General features: G+C 44.3%; 1 protein-coding gene across 1 annotated transcript; it reads left to right on the forward strand.

Moving 5' to 3' along the window:
- Window positions 1-586: 586 nt before the first annotated feature.
- LOC120438572 (ribonuclease inhibitor-like) lies at window positions 587-16,300 on the forward strand (the record flags this gene model as incomplete). Its single annotated transcript, XM_039608974.1, has 5 exons — window positions 587-639; window positions 1,104-1,277; window positions 4,454-4,627; window positions 16,101-16,147; window positions 16,296-16,300. Coding segments are annotated over exons 1-5 (435 nt in total), but the record flags the coding sequence as incomplete, so codon positions are not given.
- Between the last annotated feature and the right edge of the window lie 5,059 nt (window positions 16,301-21,359).

Below are 21,359 nucleotides of genomic sequence, written 5' to 3' on the forward strand. Positions count from 1 at the left end.
GTACCAGGACAAGGTGTTCTGCTTCATCCATCTGAGTGTTCAGGAGTTTCTGGCTGCTCTTCATGTCCATCTGGCCTTCATCAACTCTGGACTCAATCTGCTTGAACAGAAACAAACAACATCCACATGGTCTATATTGTTTCGAAAACAAGAACCAGAAAAAGAAGTAAAATCTGTAGAGAAACACTTCTACCAGAGTGCTGTGGACAAAGCCTTACAGAGTCCAAATGGACACCTGGACTTGTTCCTCCGCTTCCTCCTGGGTCTTTCACTGCAGACCAATCACAGTCTCCTACGAGGTCTGCTGACGCAGACAGGAAGTAGCTCTCAGACCAATCAGGAAACCGTTCAGTACACCAAGAAGAAGCTCAGTGAGAATCTGTCTGCAGAGAAAAGCATCAATCTGCTCCACTGTCTGAATGAACTGAATGATCGTTCTCTAGTGGAGGAGATCCAACAATACAGGACTTCAGGAAGTCTCTCCACAGGTAAACTGTCTCCTGCTCAGTGCTCAGCTCTGACCTTCATCTTACTGTCATCAGAAGAACATCTGGATGAGTTTGACTTCAAGAAATACTCTGCTTCTGAGGAGGCTCTTCTGAGAATGCTGCCAGTGGTCAAAGCCTCCAACAAAGCTCTGTGAGTACATTTCAACTTATATGGTTGTTGGTAAAAAGCAGGTGCGATCAACTAAAAAAAACTAACAAAATAACCCCCAAAATACAGTCATGAGTGCTGGTGTCTGAAAAGTCTATAAAGTGATAATCAGTACTCACTTTGTTCAACACTGAATACATGTCGGCATTTCTGAAATTTTTCTGGGTGGTTATTGATGTAAGTTTTAATCATGAACTCTTCTGAAACGATTACAAAATAAAGAAATTTGACACATTTTGTTGATACCAAAAATGTGTCAAATTTGAACTATCCAGTGTTCTTTTACTGCTCTGTTCTCTCTTCACTTCTCTCTTCTCTCTCTGATTGTCTCCACATGTTGCTCATTACTTTCCTGACAAAAGAGAATGGAATATTCCTAAATGTTATATAATCTCATTACACTTGATCAAAAGTATTTTTTTAATTGTTTTGCTGTTATTTTTCAGACTGAGTCTCTGTAACCTGTCAGAGAGAAGTTGTGAAGCTCTGTCCTCAGGTCTCAGCTCTCAGTCCTCTAATCTGATCAAGCTAGACCTGAGTAACAATGACCTGCAGGATTCAGGCGTGAAGTTTCTGTCTGAAGGACTGAAGAATCCACACTGTAAACTGGAAACTCTCAGGTGAGATCAAACATTTTTTAATCAACTGGCAGAAATAGCAAATTAATGATAAGGTAATCCTTTAATAAGAGGAGATATGGAGGTGTTCTGATGTGCAACATACTCTTATGTTGAAAGATTCTAAAACAAGAAGTAGTTCCTGGGAACTGCTTTCTGTTTTGTTGCTGTCTAAGTAGAAATTTGATGATGAAAATAGTAAATAGAAAATCGAAAGGAGCCAGTTGAGGTGGTTCGGGCATCTGACAAGGATGCCTCCTGGGCGCCTCCTGGGTGAGGTGTTCCGGGCATGTCCCACCGGGAGGAGGCCCCGGGGCAGACCCAGGACACGCTGGAGAGATTATATCTCTCGGCTGGCCTGGGAACGCCTTGGTGTTCCCCCGGATAAGCTGGAGGAGGTGGCTGGGGAGAGGGAGGTCTAGGCTTCTCTGCTTAGGCTGCTGCCCCCGCGACCCGGTCTCGGATAAAGCGGATGAAGATGGATGGATGGAAAATAGTGATGAGTTTGCAGAGTTGAATCCACAGCACACAACACAAATATTCTCACACCTGACAATATGTACATAGTCATGGTGTTGGGTGCTGAAGATCATAATTAGAAATTTAATTGTAAACTTGGTGCTTTTAAGGGAAGCAATTTTAATTCAGTGTTTTCATTAGTCTTAATTTTATGCATCTACTACCACTAAGAAGAGAACGGACATGGGTATCACTTTATCCAGCTTCTAATTCATAAATTCTGCACTCAGCTTTGCCGTCTCCAGTATCACTGAAATTCAGCCAGATGCTGCTCATTTTGTGTTTTCACTTTGTCCTGACACGCTGGCATTTAAACCTGTGTCTGTGTGTACCTGGGCTGTACCACTATGCTTGCTTTCTTCTGAACGTTTGCCCCCATCCCTTTCTTTAAATAGTGGCATGATCCCAGTCTGTCTCTTAATGTGATTGGCGACATAATGTGTCCATCAGAATAAAGTCCCAGCCCTGTTGGCATGGAATATCAGCAAGCCTGAAAATACTGTAATAACTGACATATCAAATTATCTCAGGGGCCGAATTTGGCCGACGGGCCATATGTTTGACACCCCTGGTTTAGACAGTTTAGCATTCTATCTTCTACTGAGATAACTCCAAGCTAAGTATCAAATCAGCTAACTGCAGCCACAAGCTGCGACTGGTTTTCATTGTGGATGATGATGTATTCTCACACTGATCCTTCATGGTGATGCTGCCATCCACCCACTGGATTCACATCTTCACAGTGTTGGGAAGGTCACTTTTAAAATGTTTTCCACTACAGATTACAGAATACATGCCCCAAAATGTATTTTGTAATGCATTCTGTTACGTTACTCTCACTGAGTAACGTAACAGAATACTTTGGATTACTTAATATATTATCATGCTTTTTACAGCTACATGAATGTACTATTGCTGTGTGATTTATTACTATTATGAAGGTTACTCACCATACCAATTCCAACTAGATGTTTAAATCTTAATATAAAATGAGTAACAGTAGGGAGGACATTAGGTAAGGCTGCACTTTTTGCAGCGATCTCGTATAGAAAACTATTCTGTGCATATATAAAACACGTCTCATGGTCCGAACCGTAGCAAAGGGACCTCTGGCTAATATGTCGGGTTCATGTCGGGCTCAGTGGTCGAAAAATAGCTTTACTTTGTTGTCTGGGTCAACTTTGCTTGCGAGAGACAGAGAGAGGCGTTGAAAGGCTGCTCCAACGGAACTTATTGTTTCGGAGGAAAACACAAACACAGTGTACAGTCGAGTCTTAATAGCTTACTTACAACTGGGCTCGTCAGGCACTCTTTTTGGCTGCAGTGGTTATTATTATATTTACATGCTTCCAGCTCCCGTTTCTGCTCGGTGACAACTCTTACTTTTCCTTTTTCTCCCTCCTCTTGCTCATGGACACATAACGTGTATGGCTGTCCATTCTCGCTACAGCACGGACTACATTGCCATCAGCTCTCATTAGTTTTAGTTACTGTTTGTATTTTTGAGTTTATTTACTTCCGTCAGTGCTCCACTACATCCCTTTACTAGGTTCACTCAGGTGTTCCCCTCATGGTTGTTATTAACTTCCTGTTTTATTTTGGTAGTTATCATCTCTGGTGTCAAAGGTTTAGTTTTACTTCCTCCCCTGGTATTGTCTACATGAGTTTTAGCTGTACAAGGTTTTAATGAGTGTTTATTGATATTTTGCTTCTTTTTATTTAACTATAATTCTTGACTTATAAACAATTGTTAAAAAGTATTTTCTTTGAAATATCAAATAATTTTTTACAGAAACATTTCTACTAAAAAGTAGAAATGTTTCTGTTTGGATCTAATGCTGAGTCTCTTTTACAAAGATGGAACTGCAGCTAATCATGCTCATGTAGCCAGTTATTAAAAAACCAAGTCACCTTCAGTCACAGCAGACATTTAGTGATGATCTCACTGTATGTGGTCTTTTAGCGCCTCTTAGTGGTGAACTTGTAGAGTGGTGTTAGTCTGGGTGACGAGTGTAACTGTTGAGTGAGACACACCGAGCCTGCATGCTGGTAGCACCTTAGCCACAGCTCAGGTGGAGAAGCTGAAAGTGTAGTAGAGATATCAGGGACGACACTGGTGTGTCGGATTCACTCTTTAGCACTCTGGTCACTCCAGTGTGTCAGCCAGGACACCACTGAAGGCCAAATGATCCCAGCGTGAAGAATAAGGAGCTTAAGGTTCAGTTTGAGGTTTTGACAAAGCAGCAAACACAAAGAAAGCCTGGCTGTGGTGGACTTCCCATGATGCTCTGAATGTTTTTAACTTTTGTCTTCTCTCTCCTTAGTTTGTGTTTTGTTCTTGTCTCTCTGAGCTCATCTCTTATCTTTCCCCTCAGTCGTGGTAGATGCTCCTCCTGGAGCCTGTTTTCACTGGGAGGATCTTTGTGTCAAAGGGAGTTCTTCCTTTCCACCATCACCAAGTGCTGCTCATAGTGGATTGTCTGATGGTTGGGGCTTTCTCTCTAATATTGGAGGCTGTTACCTTACACTGTTAAACAGCTTGAGATGACTGTTGTCACTTCTAAATAAAGTTACATTGAATGGATGTAAATGGATAGATGTTATTGTGATAAAGAGAAAACAATTGTTGACAGATGGTTTGTTGTTTTGTGTGTCTGCAGTCTGTCAGGCTGTCTGATCACAGAGGAAGGCTGCACTTCTCTGGCCTCAGCTCTGAGCTCCAACCCCTCCCATCTGAGAGAGCTGGACCTGAGCTACAATCATCCAGGGGACTCAGGAATTAAGCTGCTGTCAGCTGGACTGAAGGATCCAGGCTGGAGACTGGACACTCTCAGGTATGGAGAGAATGTCTGATAGAGGAGGAAGAGCTGGAAACATTTCCTGTGTCCTTCACTCACTTCCTGTTTGTTTCCACAGATGAGACATGAACAATTACACATGCAGGAATATTTTCAGGGACAGACACACTAGTCTAGCTGGATAGTACATCAGGGCTCTAGACTAACTTTTTGCCATGGGCGCACCGGTACGCTCAACTTTAAAAAGTTAGGTGCACCGGCACAAAATAGGCGCACTCAAATCTTTCAACCACATCGCTTAACACCGCAGTTTTACATGTGCACTTCTTTGGGGGGGAAGTCCATACAGACAATATTTATTTCTAAATTATTAACTAACAATCTTGTGCTTAAAGTGCTTTTTCAATATTGTAGAAAATGTTAAACTTAATCATCATCTTGGCTCCTCTGACGACCTGTTTGCTGCTGCCTGCTGCTGAAAGGCAGTGGGGAGAGGGGACACTTGGGCAGTGCATTTATTGCAGCATATAATGCGTTTTCTGGATACACTGCTGCTTTTTCAGCATTCAAAGATTGATGGCTCCCTGTCAGAGCTGGCTATGAATTTCAGATGCATCAGGCCTTAACTTAACAAAAAAGTTATCAATAGTTCTTTTCATCTTTTCTTATTACCCACAGCTACATCCACTTCTGTCAGGCCTAGGCTGCTCACTAGGGCTGGGTATCATCACTGATTTCTATAATCCATTCGATTCAGGTTCTCAAAGTCCTGATTTGATTCAATTTTGCCTGAGACAATCAGAAATATTATAATTCTGATCATTTATCAGTACTGATACACATGAGACTTCATCAGAATTGTGAACATCACAGCAGATGCCTTTGTGTCAAAGTAACTGAGAATAAAACACAGAAAAACATGAAGGAGATTTTTCTGGTCTGGCCTTTTATAGCAGATAACCTTAAAAATATTCTGCAATATTCTGCAATTTTGCATAATTTTAAGAAGTTTAAATTTCTTCAGTATTGAACAGCAGAAATTAGGCTTTCTTGTCCGAGGTCATTTAAGTGAAAAAAGAAAAAGACAGCGCTGTAAACAACGGTAGAGAGAGAGAAAGAGAGCTGTACATGTACAAGTGTGAAGTGTGATTTTTATCGTGGTGGAAGCAAAACAGCAAAATTTAGAGGGGATTCATGACAAATGTGAAGCGTAGTTTGCTGCTTCTTTTGCTGCTGGCTCGGCGAATTTTGGTTGGAGAGACAAAACCTGCAGCTCAGAATCAGCGCAAAAAGATGTAAACACAGGGTGGAGCCTACGCATCAGAATCGCTGAGCTCCGACGGCGTGTCCGTGTACAGTTCGGCCGTCACGTGAGAAAGCCGAGAAAGACAAAGCTGATTCTGATGCGTTGGGTCTTCTCTGTGTTTACGTCTTTGTGTGGAGTCCGTGTACCTGCTCTCATTTGCTGTGTGGTGGTTGTTGAAATAGTTTTGTGAGCTTTAATCTGAGAATCTGGCGTTTCTGACAAAACACAGTTATATTTAAAAGTCGATTCAGGATTTAATGAATCAAAATCGCTTTATTCAAGCTACTCACCTCCCTCTTCCACCTGCACTTTCAACTGGACCACGGCCAATCAGAGAGGTCCCGCCCCTTACTATCTCTGATTGGTTTAGTCCACGATAGGGGCATAATGTGTGTCTGTTGTTGACCACACGGAGAGTTGCAGAGATTTTTTTTTGTTACCCGAACAGTTGGTCGCACCGGTGCGACCAAATTATTTTTTTAGTAGCACCACTGAAAAGTTTGGTTGCATTTGCGACCAAATTGGTCGCACTCTAGAGCCCTGTACATGGATATTTATGTAGGGGGTCTCCAAGGAGTCTGTGTGCAGGAACATTTAGGTCACAGGTGTACCTAATAAAGTGTCAGCCATGTGTGTTTCTCATGCTGTATGTCCACAGTCACAGTGACAGTCAGTGACACTGACAGAAGGATGAAACAAGGCTGTGAATCATTTCAGTGTGTGACAATGAGGCAGACAGGAGCAGCTAACATTTGGAAATGGAAGCTTAAATAATGACAAACATTCACAGCTGAATTCACAATAAATTTGTTCTCAAGTTTACATTTTTCTATTATTGTTCTCAAACAACAGAATGAGAATGAAATATTGATTCTAACAGGGCCCATAAACAGCATTAGCTTAGCAGCATTAGCTTATCATAGTTTCCATCATGGTCACACAAATTGTCACGGCGAGTGAGAAGAGCCGTGTGGAAAAGGTAAAGGAGGATCCAAACGCAGGCAGTCGTGAAGGTGATTTACTGAACACGAAATATAGATAGGCAAACGGCAAAACGGAGAACTAAACTATACTGGGACAACTAAACTATTGAGCATGAACAAGAACACGAATCTGGACATAAAGGAAGGAAGACGATGGTACATGATGACGACGGCAGGGAACACACGAATGAAAAATGGTGGATACACAGACGGACCAGCAACTACAATGACAGAAGACGCGACTTAAATACACACAGAGAAACACAGGGAGATTACACACAGGTGGTGGACACAGCTGGGAGTAATTAACGAGATGAGACAAGGGAGGTAAACTGAACACACTCACATGAGACGCAGACCTTCACAATAAAACAGGAAACAAGAATCACTACACAAAGACGCAGACTCGACACTGAGAGACAGACAGAATATAACACATGAAACCTGAACTAAACTAAACTTGAGATACAACAGAAGAACAAATCCTTAAACATGAATAAACAGAAACATAGAATTCAAACAATAACCAACATATCACAAAGGTAACAAAATGATCATACAAGAATAAACCAAAACATTAGAACTCAAAATACTGGGTCGCACCGACCCAGAACCGTGACACAAATCCTTAGCAGAGCAGGCCTACTTAGCATTAGCTGCTCAAGTTGTAGAAAGCAAGGGAAAACAGTATTAGCATTAGCTGCTAATGGCAGCCTACTTAGCATAAACCCTTCACATCATTATAACGCAAGGGTAAAGAGTCACTCATGGCAGCCTACTTAGCATTAACTCCTCACTAATATAATGCTAATTCACATCAAATTAACATAAGCTGCTCATATTGTTATAAGGAAAGAGAAAATGGTATTAGCATTAGCTGCTAATAATTATTCACCTCCAATTAGAATAAGCCGCTAAAAGCAGCCTACTTATTATTAACTCTTCACATCGTTGTTACCCAACGGAAAAGAATATTAGTATTAGCTACTTTCATTTTTAATAAGAGAAAACACTGTTAGCATTATTGGATAATGCTAACTCACATCAGATTAGCATTAGCTATTTACAACAGCGTACTTAGAATTAGCTGCTCACATTGTTAAAAAGTAAGGGAAAACTATTAGCATTAGCGCATAATGCTAATTCCCATCAAAGTAGCATTACTTAATAACGGCAGCCTACTTAACATTAACTGCTCACTAACATAATGTTAATTTACATCAAATTACCATTAGCTGCTCAAGTTGTTATAAGGAAATAGAAAACGGTATTTGCATTAGCTGCTTATAGTTATTCACCCCTAATTAGAGTTAGCCCCCAATGGCAGCCTACTTAGCATAAACTCCTGACATCGTTATAATGCAGGGGAAAAGAGTTACCATTATCGGATAATGTTAATTCACATCAATTAAAATTAATAACACTAGACTTCGTATCATTAGCTGCTATCATTCTTACAAAGCAAACAGTTTGAACAAATGCTAATGCTAATGGCATCCTATTTAGCATTAAGTCTTCGCATTGCAGGGGAAAAGTTCAAATTGAATGAAAAAAAGTGTTCACATTAGCTACTCATATTGTTAAAAAGTATGAAAAAACATTGTTAGCATAAGCGGATAATGCTAATTCACCTCAAATTTGTATTAGCTAATAACGGCAACCAGCATTAGCTGGTCACATAGTTATAAAGCAAGAAAATATGGTATTAGCATTAGCTGCCAATTCTTATTCACCTAAAATTAGCATTAGCCACTCAAGGGAAAAGAGTTAGCATTAACGGATAATGCTCATTCACGTCAAATTAGCATTTGCTAGTAATGGGAACGTACCCGTATGAAAAGAACATCGAGGGAACAGTTTACCCTGCCCGGGATAGGGTTACCGGGGCCCCGCCCTGGAGCCAGGCCCGGGGAGGGTGCCCGAGGGCGAGCGTCTGGTGGCCGGGCCTTGGTCCATGGGGCCCGGCCGGGCACAGCCCGAAGAGGAGACATGGGCCCATCCTCCCGCAGGCCCACCACCCGCAGGAGGCGCCATAGGGGTCGGGTGCAATGTGTGTCGGGCGGTGGCCAGGAGCGGAGGCCCTGGCGGACCGATCCCCGGCTGCCAAGACTGGCAATAGGGACATGGAATGTCACCTCTCTGGTGGGGAAGGAGCCTGAGTTAGTGCGTGAGGTTGAGAAGTACCGGCTAGATATAGTCGGGCTCACCTCACGCATGGCTTGGGCTCTGGAACTAGTCTCCTGGAGAGGGGCTGGACTCTGTCTCAGTCTGGAGTTGCCCCTGGTGAGAGGCGGCGGGCTGGGGTGGGTATTCTAATATCCCCGGCTTGCTGCCGGCACGTTGGGGTTTTTCCGTGGATGAGAGGGTTTGTTCCCTGCGCCTCAGGGTCGGGGAACGGGTCCTGACTGTCATCTGCGCCGTATGCGCCGAGTGGCAGTTCAGAGTACCCAGCCTTCTTAGAGTCCCTGGGGGTGCTGGAAGGTGCCCCACCTGGAGACTCTGTTGTCCTACTGGGAGACTTCAATGCTCACGTGGGTAACGACAGCGAGACCTGGAGGAGCGTGATTGGGAGGAACGGCCTCCCTGATCTGAACCCGAGTGGTGTTTTGTTATTGGACTTCTGTGCAAATCACAGTTTGGCCATAACGAACACCTTGTTCGAACATAAGAGTGTCCATAAGTGCACGTGGCACCAGGATGCTCTAGGCCGCAGGTCGATGATCGATTTTGTAATCGTATCACCAGACCTGCGACCATATGTTCTGGACACTCGGGTAAAGAGAGGGGCTGAGCTGTCAACTGATCACCACCTGGTGGTGAGTTGGATCAGGTGGCGGGGAGGACGCTGGACAGACCCGGTGCACCTAAACGCGTGAGTGAGGGTGTGCTGGGAACGTCTAGCAGAGGCCCCGGTCCGCGAGATCTTCAACGCACACCTCCGGCAGAGCTTCAACAACATTCCGAGGGAGACTGGGGACATTGAGTCCGAATGGACCATGTTCAGCGTCTCCATTGCCGCTGCTGCATTGAGCTGCGGCCGCAAGGGTGGTTGGTGCCTGCCGTGGTGGTAATCCCGAACCAAATGGTGGACACCAGAGGTGAAGGGAGCCACCAGGCTGAAGAAGGAGTCCTATCGGGCTTGGTTAGCCTGTGGGACTCCAGAGGCAGCTGACAGGTATCGACAGGCCAAACGGAATGCGGCTCGGGCAGTGGCTGAAGCAAAAACTCGGGTGTGGGAGGAGTTCGGAGGCCATGGAAAAAGACTTTCGGACTGCCTCGAAGAGATTCTGGCAAACCGTCAGGCGTCTCAGGAGGGGAGCGGTGCTCTACCTGCACTGTGTATAGTGCTGGCGGTGCGCTGCTGACGTCGACTGAGAAAATTGTCAGACGGTGGAAGGAATACTGAGGACCTCCTTAATCCCACTGACACGTCTTCCGAGGAGGAAGCAGAGTCTGGGGATGAGGGAATGACCCGCCAATTTCTGGGGTCGAGGTCACTGAGGCAGTTAAACAACTCCTCGGTTGGCAGAGCCCTGGTGTTGATGAGGTCCGCCCGAGTTCCTGAAGGCTCTGGGACGTTGTAGGGCTGTCCTGGTTGACACGCCTCTACAATGTTGCGTGGAGATCAGGGGCAGTACCCTGGACTGGCAGACCGGGGTGGTGGTCCCCATCTTTAAGAGGGGAGACCGGAGGGTGTGTTCCAACTACAGGGGATCACACTCCTCAGCCTCCCTGGGAAAGTCTATGCCAGGGTGCTGGAAAGGAGAGTTCGTCCGTTAGTCGAACCTCGGATACAGGAGGAACAATGCGGTTTTCGTCCTGGTCGCGGAACACTGGACCAGCTCTTTATCCTCTCGAGGATACTTGAGGGTGCATGGGAGTTTGCCCAACCAGTCTACATGTGTTTTGTGGACTTGGAGAAGGCATTCGACCGTGTCCCTCGGGGTGTCCTGTGGGAGGTGTTGCGGGAGAGTATGGGGTGTCTGGCCCACTGCTACGGGCCATTCGATCCCTATACAACCGTTGTAAGAGTTTGGTTCGCATTGCCGGCAATAAGTCGGACTCGTTTCCGGTGGGTGATGGGCTCCGCCAGGGCTGCCCTTTATCACCGATTCTGTTCATAATTTTATGGACAGGATTTCTAGGCGCAGCCAAGTGGCGGAGGGCTTTCACTTGGTGGCCTCAGAATCTCGTCTCTGCTTTTTGCGGATGATGTGGTTCTGATGGCTTCATCAGGTGGGGGCCTCCAGCTCGCACTGGAACGGTTCGCAGCCGAGTGTGAAGCAGCGGGAATGAGGATCAGCACCTCCAAATCTGAGGCCATGGTTCTCAGCCGAAAAGGGTGGAATGCCCACTCCGGTCGGGATGAGTTCCTGCCCCAAGTGGAGGAGTTTAAGTATCTCGGGGTCTTGTTCGCGAGTGATGGGAGAAGGGAGCCGAGATCGACAGACGGATTGGTGCTGCGGCTGCAGTGATGCGGACGCTGCACCGGTCCGTCGTGGTGAAGAGGGAGCTGAGTGTAAAGCGAAGCTCTCAATTTACCGGTCGATCTACGTCCCCGACCTCACCTATGGCCACGAGCTGTGGGTAGTGACCGAAAGAACGAGATCGCGGATACAAGCGGCAGAAATGAGCTTCCTCCGAAGGGTGGCTGGCCTCTCCCTTAGAGATAGGGTGAGAGAAGTTCGGCCATCCGGGAGGGGCTCAGAGTAGAGCCGCTGCTCCTCCACATCGAAAGGAGCCAGTTGAGGTGGTTCGGGCATCTGACAAGGATGCCCCTGGGCGCCTCCTGGGTGAGGTGTTCGGGCATGTCCCACCGGGAGGAGGCCCAGGGCAGACCCAGGGCGCTGGAGAGATTATATCTCTCGGCTGGCCTGGGAACGCCTTGGTGTTCCCCCGGATGAGCTGGAGGAGGTGGCTGGGGAGAGGGAGGTCTGGGCTTCTCTGCTTAGGCTGCTGCCCCCGCGACCCGACTTCGGATAAAGCGGATGAGGATGGATGGGAACGTACTAATTACAATGTGAGGAGTTGTGCTAATGCAAGGGAAAAGAGTTAGCATTATTTGATAATGCTAATTCACACCAAATTAGCAATAGTTAATAACGGTAACCTATTGAGTATTAGCTTCTCACATTGTTAAAATTGAATGCTTATTCACCTAAAATTAGCATTAGCCACTAATGGTAGCCTATTTAGCATAAACCTGTTAATGTTAAATAAAGTTAATTAATGCTAAATAGGCTTAACTGAAATGAAAGTAGTGTCAGCATTAGCTGCTCATATTGTTAAAATGTAAGGGAAAAGAGTTAGCAAAAACATTGTTAGCATTAGCGGATAATGCTAATTCACTTCAAATTAGTATTAGCTAATAAAGGCAACGTACCTAGCATTAGCTGCTCACATTGTTATAAAGGAAGAGAATATGGTGTTACCATTAGCTTCGAATGCTTATTCACCAAAAATTAGCATTAGCCACCTATGGTAGCCTATTTAGCATTAACGTCTTAATGCTAAATGAAGTTAATTAATGCTATAGGCTTAGTTGAAGGGAATCTAGTGTTAGCATTAGCTACTGATATTGTTATAAAGCAGGAAACTATTGTATTAGCATTAGCTACTAATGCTTATTTACTTCAAATTAGCATTAGCATTAGTTAATAACGATAGACTTTGTATCAGTAGCTGCTGTCATTCTTACAAAGCAAAGGAAAACGGTATGAGCATTAGCTGCAAATGCTTAGTCACGTAAAATTAGTATTAGCTAATAACGGCAAACTACTTACAATTAGCTGGTCACATTGTTATAAAGCAAGAAAATATAGTGTTAGCATTAACGGCCAAGTCCTATTCACCTAAAATTAGCATTAGCCACTAATGGCAGTCTACTTAGCATTAACTCCTCACTAATATAATGTTAATTCATATCAAATTAGCATTAGCTGCTAACATCAGCCTACATAGCAATCCGGTTGTTCAGTCTGACGTCACTAGCCGTGTCTGGGCCTAAGCTCTGCTGCAGGTCCATATATCAAATGATCACTGTGGCATTACTGAGAGTTAAAACACTGTCTAAAGTCTTTCATCTTTAATAAAATGATCAGCGTTCTTCTCTACCAGGTGTAACAATTGAGTTTAACATCCAGGCATCCATGAAAACGGAATTTATGACATTTAACGGAGTTAGAAGTTAGCAGGAAGTTAGCTCGCTAGCTTCCATCTAAATACAATATAGCATGTCCTGACTGCAGGGGTTTAGAAACAAATTCAAACGTACAGCTCTTCTATCACTTCCAACATAAATGAAGACAGAAAACTAAACAGCAGTGACGTTTGTAGGGTTACTGAAGTTTGGCTAGCTGGTATATAATGATGTGCTACGTGACCGCTAGCGACACAGCTATGTTAGCATAATATAAACAAGCTAACTTTTTTTCCACTCGATAAAAGTTAACGTGAGTGTTCTCAGTGGTCAGGAACAAATGTAATCGCATGGCAGGATGCTGTAAACGGACCAAACTTCAGCCAGGAGAACAACTGAGATAATCCATCCACAATACGAGGTTAGTTATTCATATACTGTTGCATGGGCTGTGCTGTAGTTACATCGTAAGGTTTTAAAAACTGAGCTTAAATAAATGATTAGCGGTAATAAAAGCCGAGGGAGGTCAACGGTGATCACTGACTGTTTTAGGAGCTTTTGAGATTAAATAGAAGAAAATACAAAGCATTAAACATGTTAACAACACAAAAGCCATATTAAACGCAGACTACTTTAGGCCCGGAAGTAGGATTCGTCGCGTCATCAATGAACAACCGGATAGCTGCTCACATTGTCATATGCAAGAGAAAACAGTTAGCATTAGCGGATAATGCTTACTTTGGCCCACTGGAAAAGTTCAGAACTCTGTTTGCTAAAGATTTAGGAGTGTTTCTCGATAGCTTTTTCTCATTTGAGAAATTAATGAATTCTGTTATTAAAACCCGCTGTAAGGTTTATATTGTTGATTGTCATTTATGCTTAGAAATATTTACTCATATACAGTATGCTTAGAGTTTGATAATCGATTGCATAATGATAGAGGTTTGATCCTTAGTAGTCTGTAAAGACTCTGTGTGCCTTCCAGAGCAGTGTTGCCAACTCCTCAGTAAGGAAAATCGCTATTGGCTGTCCTAAAAGTCGCTAGAAGTCGCTAAATGATGTCATCGCCTAATTTGCATAATTGGTCACGCTAATGTAATTGTAACGTACGTTGTTGGAAAGAGAAATAACATCGTGGAAGAGACATAAAATGAGTAAAAAACGTCCTAAATGCAGTTAGAATTTATTTAGAACTACAAATTAAATTTCTTTTAGTAATTATTGTTTTTTAATGTCACAATTCCAACCTTGCTCCTTTATCCGGGTTTGGACCGGCAAAAGTGATCAGAAATTGGCACTCTGGTGGAGTTACTTTGTGTGTGTGTGTGTGTGTGTGTGTGTGTGTGTGTGTGTGTGTGTGTGTGTGTGTTTATAAGTAGTTTTAAACCTTGTGATCCACATACAAAACAGCATAACAGTAAAAGAACTGACTGCGTTACAGTCAGTGCGGGAGCAGCGGCTTCGCTCATGCGCGATTCATTTGCCGTTTGGAGGCATAGGTGTGAACATCTCCTGCCCTGATAGCAGCTGGGGGAGGACTATCCTCCGCCTGTGAGTGCTTTGGCACGGTTGAGGTGCCCATGGCAGCATCGCTGCTTGTTGAGAGTAAGAGCGATACGCGTTTTCACGTCAAAAAGTCGTCATAAGTAAGTCTCCAATAACACCAGAAAAAGTCGCCAGATTTGTCGCTAGTCGCTTTTTGGAAAAAAAAGTCGCTAAGGGGTCTGAAAACTCGCTAAATATAGCAACAAAGTCGCTAAATTGGCAACACTGTTCCAGAGTGCTCTGGCATCCACACACACCTTGGGGTCATGAGAGAGGTCGTACCTTCTCTTACTGATGTGTGGTGTAGGAGGACACCTACTCTGTGTCTGGTTAAGTATAAGAGCCCTTTGTTAGGGGGACCGCTGGACTCTTAGCACCAGCTTTGGGGTCACACATTTCACATCTGGAACACACACACACACACACACATGTGCGGGTTTGCTATCCTCGTGGGGACATCCCATTGACATAATGCTTTCCCTAGCCGCTTACCCTAACCCTAACCATCAAAAATGAATGCCTAACCCTGACCCTTACCCTAAACCTAACCATAACCTAATTGTAACCCTGACACTAAAACCACATTTTGAGTGTGAAAATTGCTTTCAACCCCGTCCAAATGGCTCTTTGGGTGTTAAAGGTTGCTGAGCCCTGGTATAGGAGGACACCTGCTCTGTGTCTGGTTAAGTATAAGAGCCCTTTGTCAGGGGGACCGCTGGACTCTTAGCACCAGCTTTGGGGTCACACATCTGGAACACTCACACACACACACACACACACACACACATACCTACACTATGCACAGACTGGTACTCTTTGTTCATACCTGTGTAAGACGTCATATGTTAATGAACTTATGCATATTCATGTAACCTCAATAAAGAGCAGTGTTACGAGGGAGCAGACGAGAGCGACTGAGGTCAAGCGAAGGAACGGCGCTGTCACAGTTCTCTCCCTCATGAATTGTCTGGTTCCAGCAGTGGCTCTGTGACCCATCACCAGCTTTTTCCACTGGTTACCAGTACGTCGTAGAATCCACTTCCAGATCTTGTTGTTTGTCTTTAAATCTCTGAATGGATTGGCTCCATCTTATCTCTCTTTAACAAAGATAATCCAAGTCGAGCCCTCAGGTCTGCAGATAAGCAGCTTCTGACCAGAACTAGCCGTAAAAACAGAGGTGAGCTTTATCGATCGCTGCAGCCAAACTCTGGAACAGTCGCCCTTCACATCAGGTCGTCACCAACACTCGACATTTTTGAAACCCGGTTGGAAACACATTTGTACTCTGTAGCTTTCAATTCTGACGAGTCTTTATAGTAATTACTGTGTATGTTTCCTATTTTATCTCTACTCTGTGCAGCACTTTGGCTCAACCTGTTTTTAAATGTGCTGATAAATAAATGTAGATTTCTTTGAATAAAACAGTGGAGCCGAGCTTTGAGCCGTCCTCAGTGTGTAACAGTGTGTGTGTGAGAGCCATGTAATGTCCATGTGTGCATGCTGACTGTGCTGCTCTGACCCCCCTCCTCCTTTCAGGGTGGAGCCTGCTGGAGTCCGATGGTTGAGACCAGGTCTGAGGAAGTGTAAGTGTGTTTTTAATGGGATTCATGAAAACAAAGCAGCACACATTCAACCATCTTCATCATGTCAGGAGTCATCATCAAAGTGTCAATCAATGAACAGATGATGGATCAATAACTGCAGCTGGATTGTGTTTGTTCTCTCCATCAGATTCCTGTCAACTCACAATCGACACAAACACAGTGAACACAGAGCTCCAACTGTCTGACAACAACAGGAAGGTGACACGTGTGGAGGAGGTTCAGTCATATCCTGATCATCCAGACAGATTTGATGGTTTTTATCAGCTGCTGTGTAGAAATGGTCTGACTGGTCGCTGTTACTGGGAGGTCGAGTGGAGAGGAGACGTTTATATATCAGTGAGTTACAGAAGCATCAGAAGGAAAGGAGGCAGTGACTGTGTGTTTGGATGGAATGATCAGTCCTGGAGTCTGAGCTGCTCTGATGATGGTCCTCGTTATATTTATCACAACAAGAGACAAACAACCATCTCCTCCTCCTCCTCCTCCTCCTCCTCCTCTGTCTCTAACAGAGCAGCAGTGTATGTGGACTGTCCTGCTGGCACTCTGTCCTTCTACAGAGTCTCCTCTGACACTCTGATCCACCTCCACACCTTTAACACCACATTCACTCAAACTCTTTATCCTGGGTTTAGAGTCTGGTCTCCTGGTTCCTCAGTGTCCCTGTGCTGAGTGGAGTGTAAAGAGTGTCTCCTGTTAGAGAAACACTCTGACTGTTGAACAGATAGTTCAGTCTGTACATGTCTGTCTCTTTCACTCTCAAACACGTTTTGAGATTCATGGATTCAATCAGTTGATGTTTGAAACTCTTCTAAATGATTCCTTGTAAACTTCTTCCTCTTCAGTCACAAACAAACAGGAAGTGATGTCACATGTGTTCCTGTCCACACAGCAGAATGAGTCTATTGCTGACAATCAGTGATGTACAAACAGAGTGAGCATTTCTGAGGCCCAAAATAAACTGAGTAGTTCACTGAATGAACAATGGACTGTGAGCTCAGTTCCTTCATCATTAGTATGGATTATATATGTATATGTATTATATTAGTATCATATATATCAGGAGCTGCTGCTGGTTTCAGTCATTGTGCAAATGTGCTGTTTGTAAGGTTGTAAAGCTGCAGTCAGCTGAGACTGAAGAAGTCACCTGATCAGTGAGCAAACGTTTCTGAAAACGTCCAGATGAACAGAATCAACCTTTTGGGATCAGCCAGCAATGCAGCATCATTGTTGTTCAGGTTCAGAGGTTTGCAGGAATGAACTGATGACCAGAAACAGCTGCAGAGTCCAATCAAATACCAGCTGGAGTTCAGCTGCATTTGAAGAAGTCAAAGAAAAGTAAGGATGGCAAAGGGCGATGTTTTCTTCCAAAGAACTGAAAACATGGTCGACGCCTCATTAGAAGAATAATCTGGACATTTGTGAGGAACTCTAACCAAGAAAGCAACACAAGAAAGCAACGTCACACAGATCCAACAGACAGTTTCCATGACTGGAAGTGTTCAGTGTAAAAATGCTACGTTGCATTATTGCATCCTCTCACCACACTGATTGCTGATCAGCTGTTCTCTGATGATCTGATTGATACTGTGAATAACGGGACTCACTGAACTCTGTGACACAGTGAAGATTACAGAGTTTAACTTCAACATCTGACTGACGTCACACAGACAGAAGGATGAACCAGTGAGGCACAGAACACAGTTACTGGAGATACTGGATCAGCTCCATGTGAACCTCTGATGGAGAAGCTGCTGACCCAGAGAAACATCAGGACATGACAGGCAGCTGCACTTATCTAACAACATGTAGCAGAGCTGATCTATGTTAGAGGATCTATCACAGCAGCTGAAAGTCCAACACTGGATACCAGCTGAGCCTGTGCTGAGTGTTACAGGAAAAGAAACACTGACACTGGTAGACACAGTGATGCTGACTGGGGCACAGAGCTGAATGATGCAGCATCAGGACACTGTTTCAGTCTGACTGACAGAGAAACCTGTAGCTGTATCTACATGTGAGGCAGAGGCCACACAAGCAGGTTTCTATGTTTGACAGTGACTGAGATCTTCAGTGGGGTGGACATGCTCCTGTACAGACCTCTGAGGAGAACCAAGGTGCAGTCAAAGAGTCCAGTCTGTCCTCACAGATGTGAACATGTGGTTTCATCAGGTCTGCTGTCAGCTAGCAGGCTCACATCAGAATCACTGTTCCTGAAAAACACAGTCTGTGTGACATCATCAGTCAGCTGATCGTCCCAGATCTGAATGGTTTCTGTCTCTACTGAGGAAGTCAGAGAATCTCACTGAGGTGTGGATCAGGTCTGAGTGACCTGTGGAGGGACAGCTTTAAACAGTCCACAGGTCTCACGTCCTGCTCAGTCTGGTAGCAGATACCTCGTATTGTTCCAGATGTGCTGACGTCACAGTTCCCAGCAGCAGCAGCACAGCTGTGTGATACGATGAATCTCAGTTATTGATCCAACAGACAGTAAATACAAAGATCAGGATTTATGAGAGTAATCATTATGAGTCTGAACACATGATCACTGAATGTTAGTCTCCACAATAATAAGCTAACACAAGCAAACACAGCTTTCAGCTCTTATTTTGAAACTTATTTAGAGAGCTGTGATGTGAGCGTGCCTGGCTCTGAGGCACTTGGGTCAGCCTCTGTTGTTTAGAAGTGTTAACCATAGAGTTAACCATAAAGCACACCCCTCCTCCCTTTTTCTTGCCTTAGTCCTTCGTTCGGTCTCTCCGGTAAACAGTGAATCCATCCGGCGTGATGGCGCAGTCGGGGACGTTGGGCTCCAGCCATGTCTCTGTGAAGGCCAGAACACAGCAGTCCCTGATGTCTTGTTGGGGTTTAATCCGAGCTCGTCAAGTTTGTTGTCAAGAGACTGGAGATTCGCGAGCAGGATGCTGGGCAGAGGTGGTTTGCTGTTTCTCTGAAAGGCCTTTAAACATGACACTCTCACACATGCTCAGCAGTTTTCCTCACAGCATCCAACAGTTACAGTTTCTCAGCAGATGTCAAGTTAATTCTCTGTGAAGCCATTTATTTCTTTAAAAGTCTGAACACTGTACACATTTCACAGCAGTCAGTGTGTAAACAGCTGGAACCTGAAAGTCCATCAGGAGTTTCTCTTTCTTTACAACATTAAAGATCCGGATGAGTTAAACTCTGATGTTGCTGTGTCCTCTGAAGAAATGAGTTTAATCTGAACACAACTCGTTTCTTTAAATGTTGAGAGGTTTTGTTAAAACTCATCATTCACTTCTTGACTCCACCAAACAGCTGCTGAGATGACAACGACACAGGTCAAGAAATGTCATTACTTCCAGGCTGGACTACTGTAATTCATTATTATCAGGATGTCCTAAAAACTCCCTGAAAAGTCTTCAGCTGATCCAAAATGCTGCAGCAAGAGTCCTGACAGGGACTAGAAAGAGAGAGCAGATTTCTCCTGTTTTGGCTTCCTGTTAAATCCAGAATTGAATTCAAAATCCTGCTCCTCACATACAAGGTCTTAAATAATCAGGCCCCATCTTATCTTAATGACCTTGTAGTACCATATCACCCTATTAGAGCACTTCGCTCTCACACTGCAGGCTTGCTTGTTGAATGGGAGGCAGAGCCTTCAGTTTTCCCATAATTCAAGTGATTCCAAAAATGTCATGTTTAGTTTAGAAGGAAGTCTGTATCTTCTACACATTTGTACTTGTATTTGTTTAATGAGTTATAGTTAGGAAGAATTCACTGTTTGTGTCATGATCCGGCCTAAGTCCAACCTCTGACCAGAGTTCCAGTTTTTGTGTGTCTATCCCTGCTCACCTGCAGATCATTAGCAGCAATCATGTGGGTGTACTTAAGACCAGCTCAGCCCTTCACTTGCCAGATCATCAGCTACCTCATTGTGGTAATTGGCCTTAATGTTTCACTCTTTTTTGCCCTTTCTGGACCATTGCTTCACCAAAAGGCAGATCACACAAAGCTCTGATTAACAGCTCATTTGGAAGTACTGACATGTGGAGTAAATACTGAGCTCTGCTGTGATAATGCATATAGGGTACATACAACTGGATATATAAATGTAATGATGGATCAATGAAATCTATATTACAAAGTATAACCACAATTATAGTCTAAGGAGCTTGGAAAGAAAGCAAATGGACTTCTTTAAGCTTTATGAAGACGTATCACCTCTCATCTGAGAAGCTTCTTCAGTTCTAAACCCATATGGTGTAGAGCAGGGTCTCAATCCCAGTCCACCAGGGCGGTGTGTCCTGCAGGTTTTAGATGTGTCCTTGATCCATCACAGCTGATTGAAATGGATAAATTACCTTCTCAACATGTCTTGGAAGTTCTCCAGAGGCCTGGTAATGAACTAATCATGTGATTCAGGTGTGTTGACACAGGGTGAGATCTAAAATCTGCAGGGACACCGGCCCTCGAGAACTGGGATTGGGGACCCCTGGTGTAGAGTCACAGATATTTAAAGCAAAGTGGGGCTGTCCTTTGAGATGGTTGATAGCACACTATTGATCATGTGTCTCATCACATGAGCTAAGGTAGTGGCTCACAAACTGGAGTGCATGCCCAGCCATTGTGGGAGGGCAGTAAGAATTTAAAAAGAAAAAGAAAAAGAATGCTTGGACACTGTTAGCATAATGGACAGTTTTTTTTAGCATTGCCAAATATGCTTCCAAGCCAAAGACTAGATAGAATAGAATAATCCTTTGCAAAAAACCAAAAAATAGCTCGGTGCAGGAGGTAGATGATGGCGTCCTCCACCCCGATGCCAGGCTGGTAAGCAAACTGCAGCGGATCCAATGACGACCTCACCAGGGGGCGCAGATGGTTTAGAACCAACCTCTCGAGGGTCTTCATCAGATGCGATGTCAGGGCTACCGGCCTGTAGCTGCTGAGGTCCGTAGGATGGGAGGTCTTTGGTACCGGTACCACACAGGAGGTCTTCCACAGCTGTGGTACTTTCCCCAGTGACAGGCTCAGGTTGAACACATATCATAGGATGCTACACAGTTCATCTGCGCAGCACCTCAGGAGCCTGGAGCTGAAGCCATCTGGACCTGCAACCTTACGCAATCTTGCCTTCATATATTGTCTTCAGCTTCACCTGCACAACAGCTGTCGTGCCAAGTTAGGTGTCCCCAAAAGAATTGGTTTGCCC

The sequence above is a fragment of the Oreochromis aureus genome, linkage group 3 (assembly GCF_013358895.1).
Source record: "Oreochromis aureus strain Israel breed Guangdong linkage group 3, ZZ_aureus, whole genome shotgun sequence".
Taxonomy (NCBI): domain Eukaryota; kingdom Metazoa; phylum Chordata; class Actinopteri; order Cichliformes; family Cichlidae; genus Oreochromis; species Oreochromis aureus.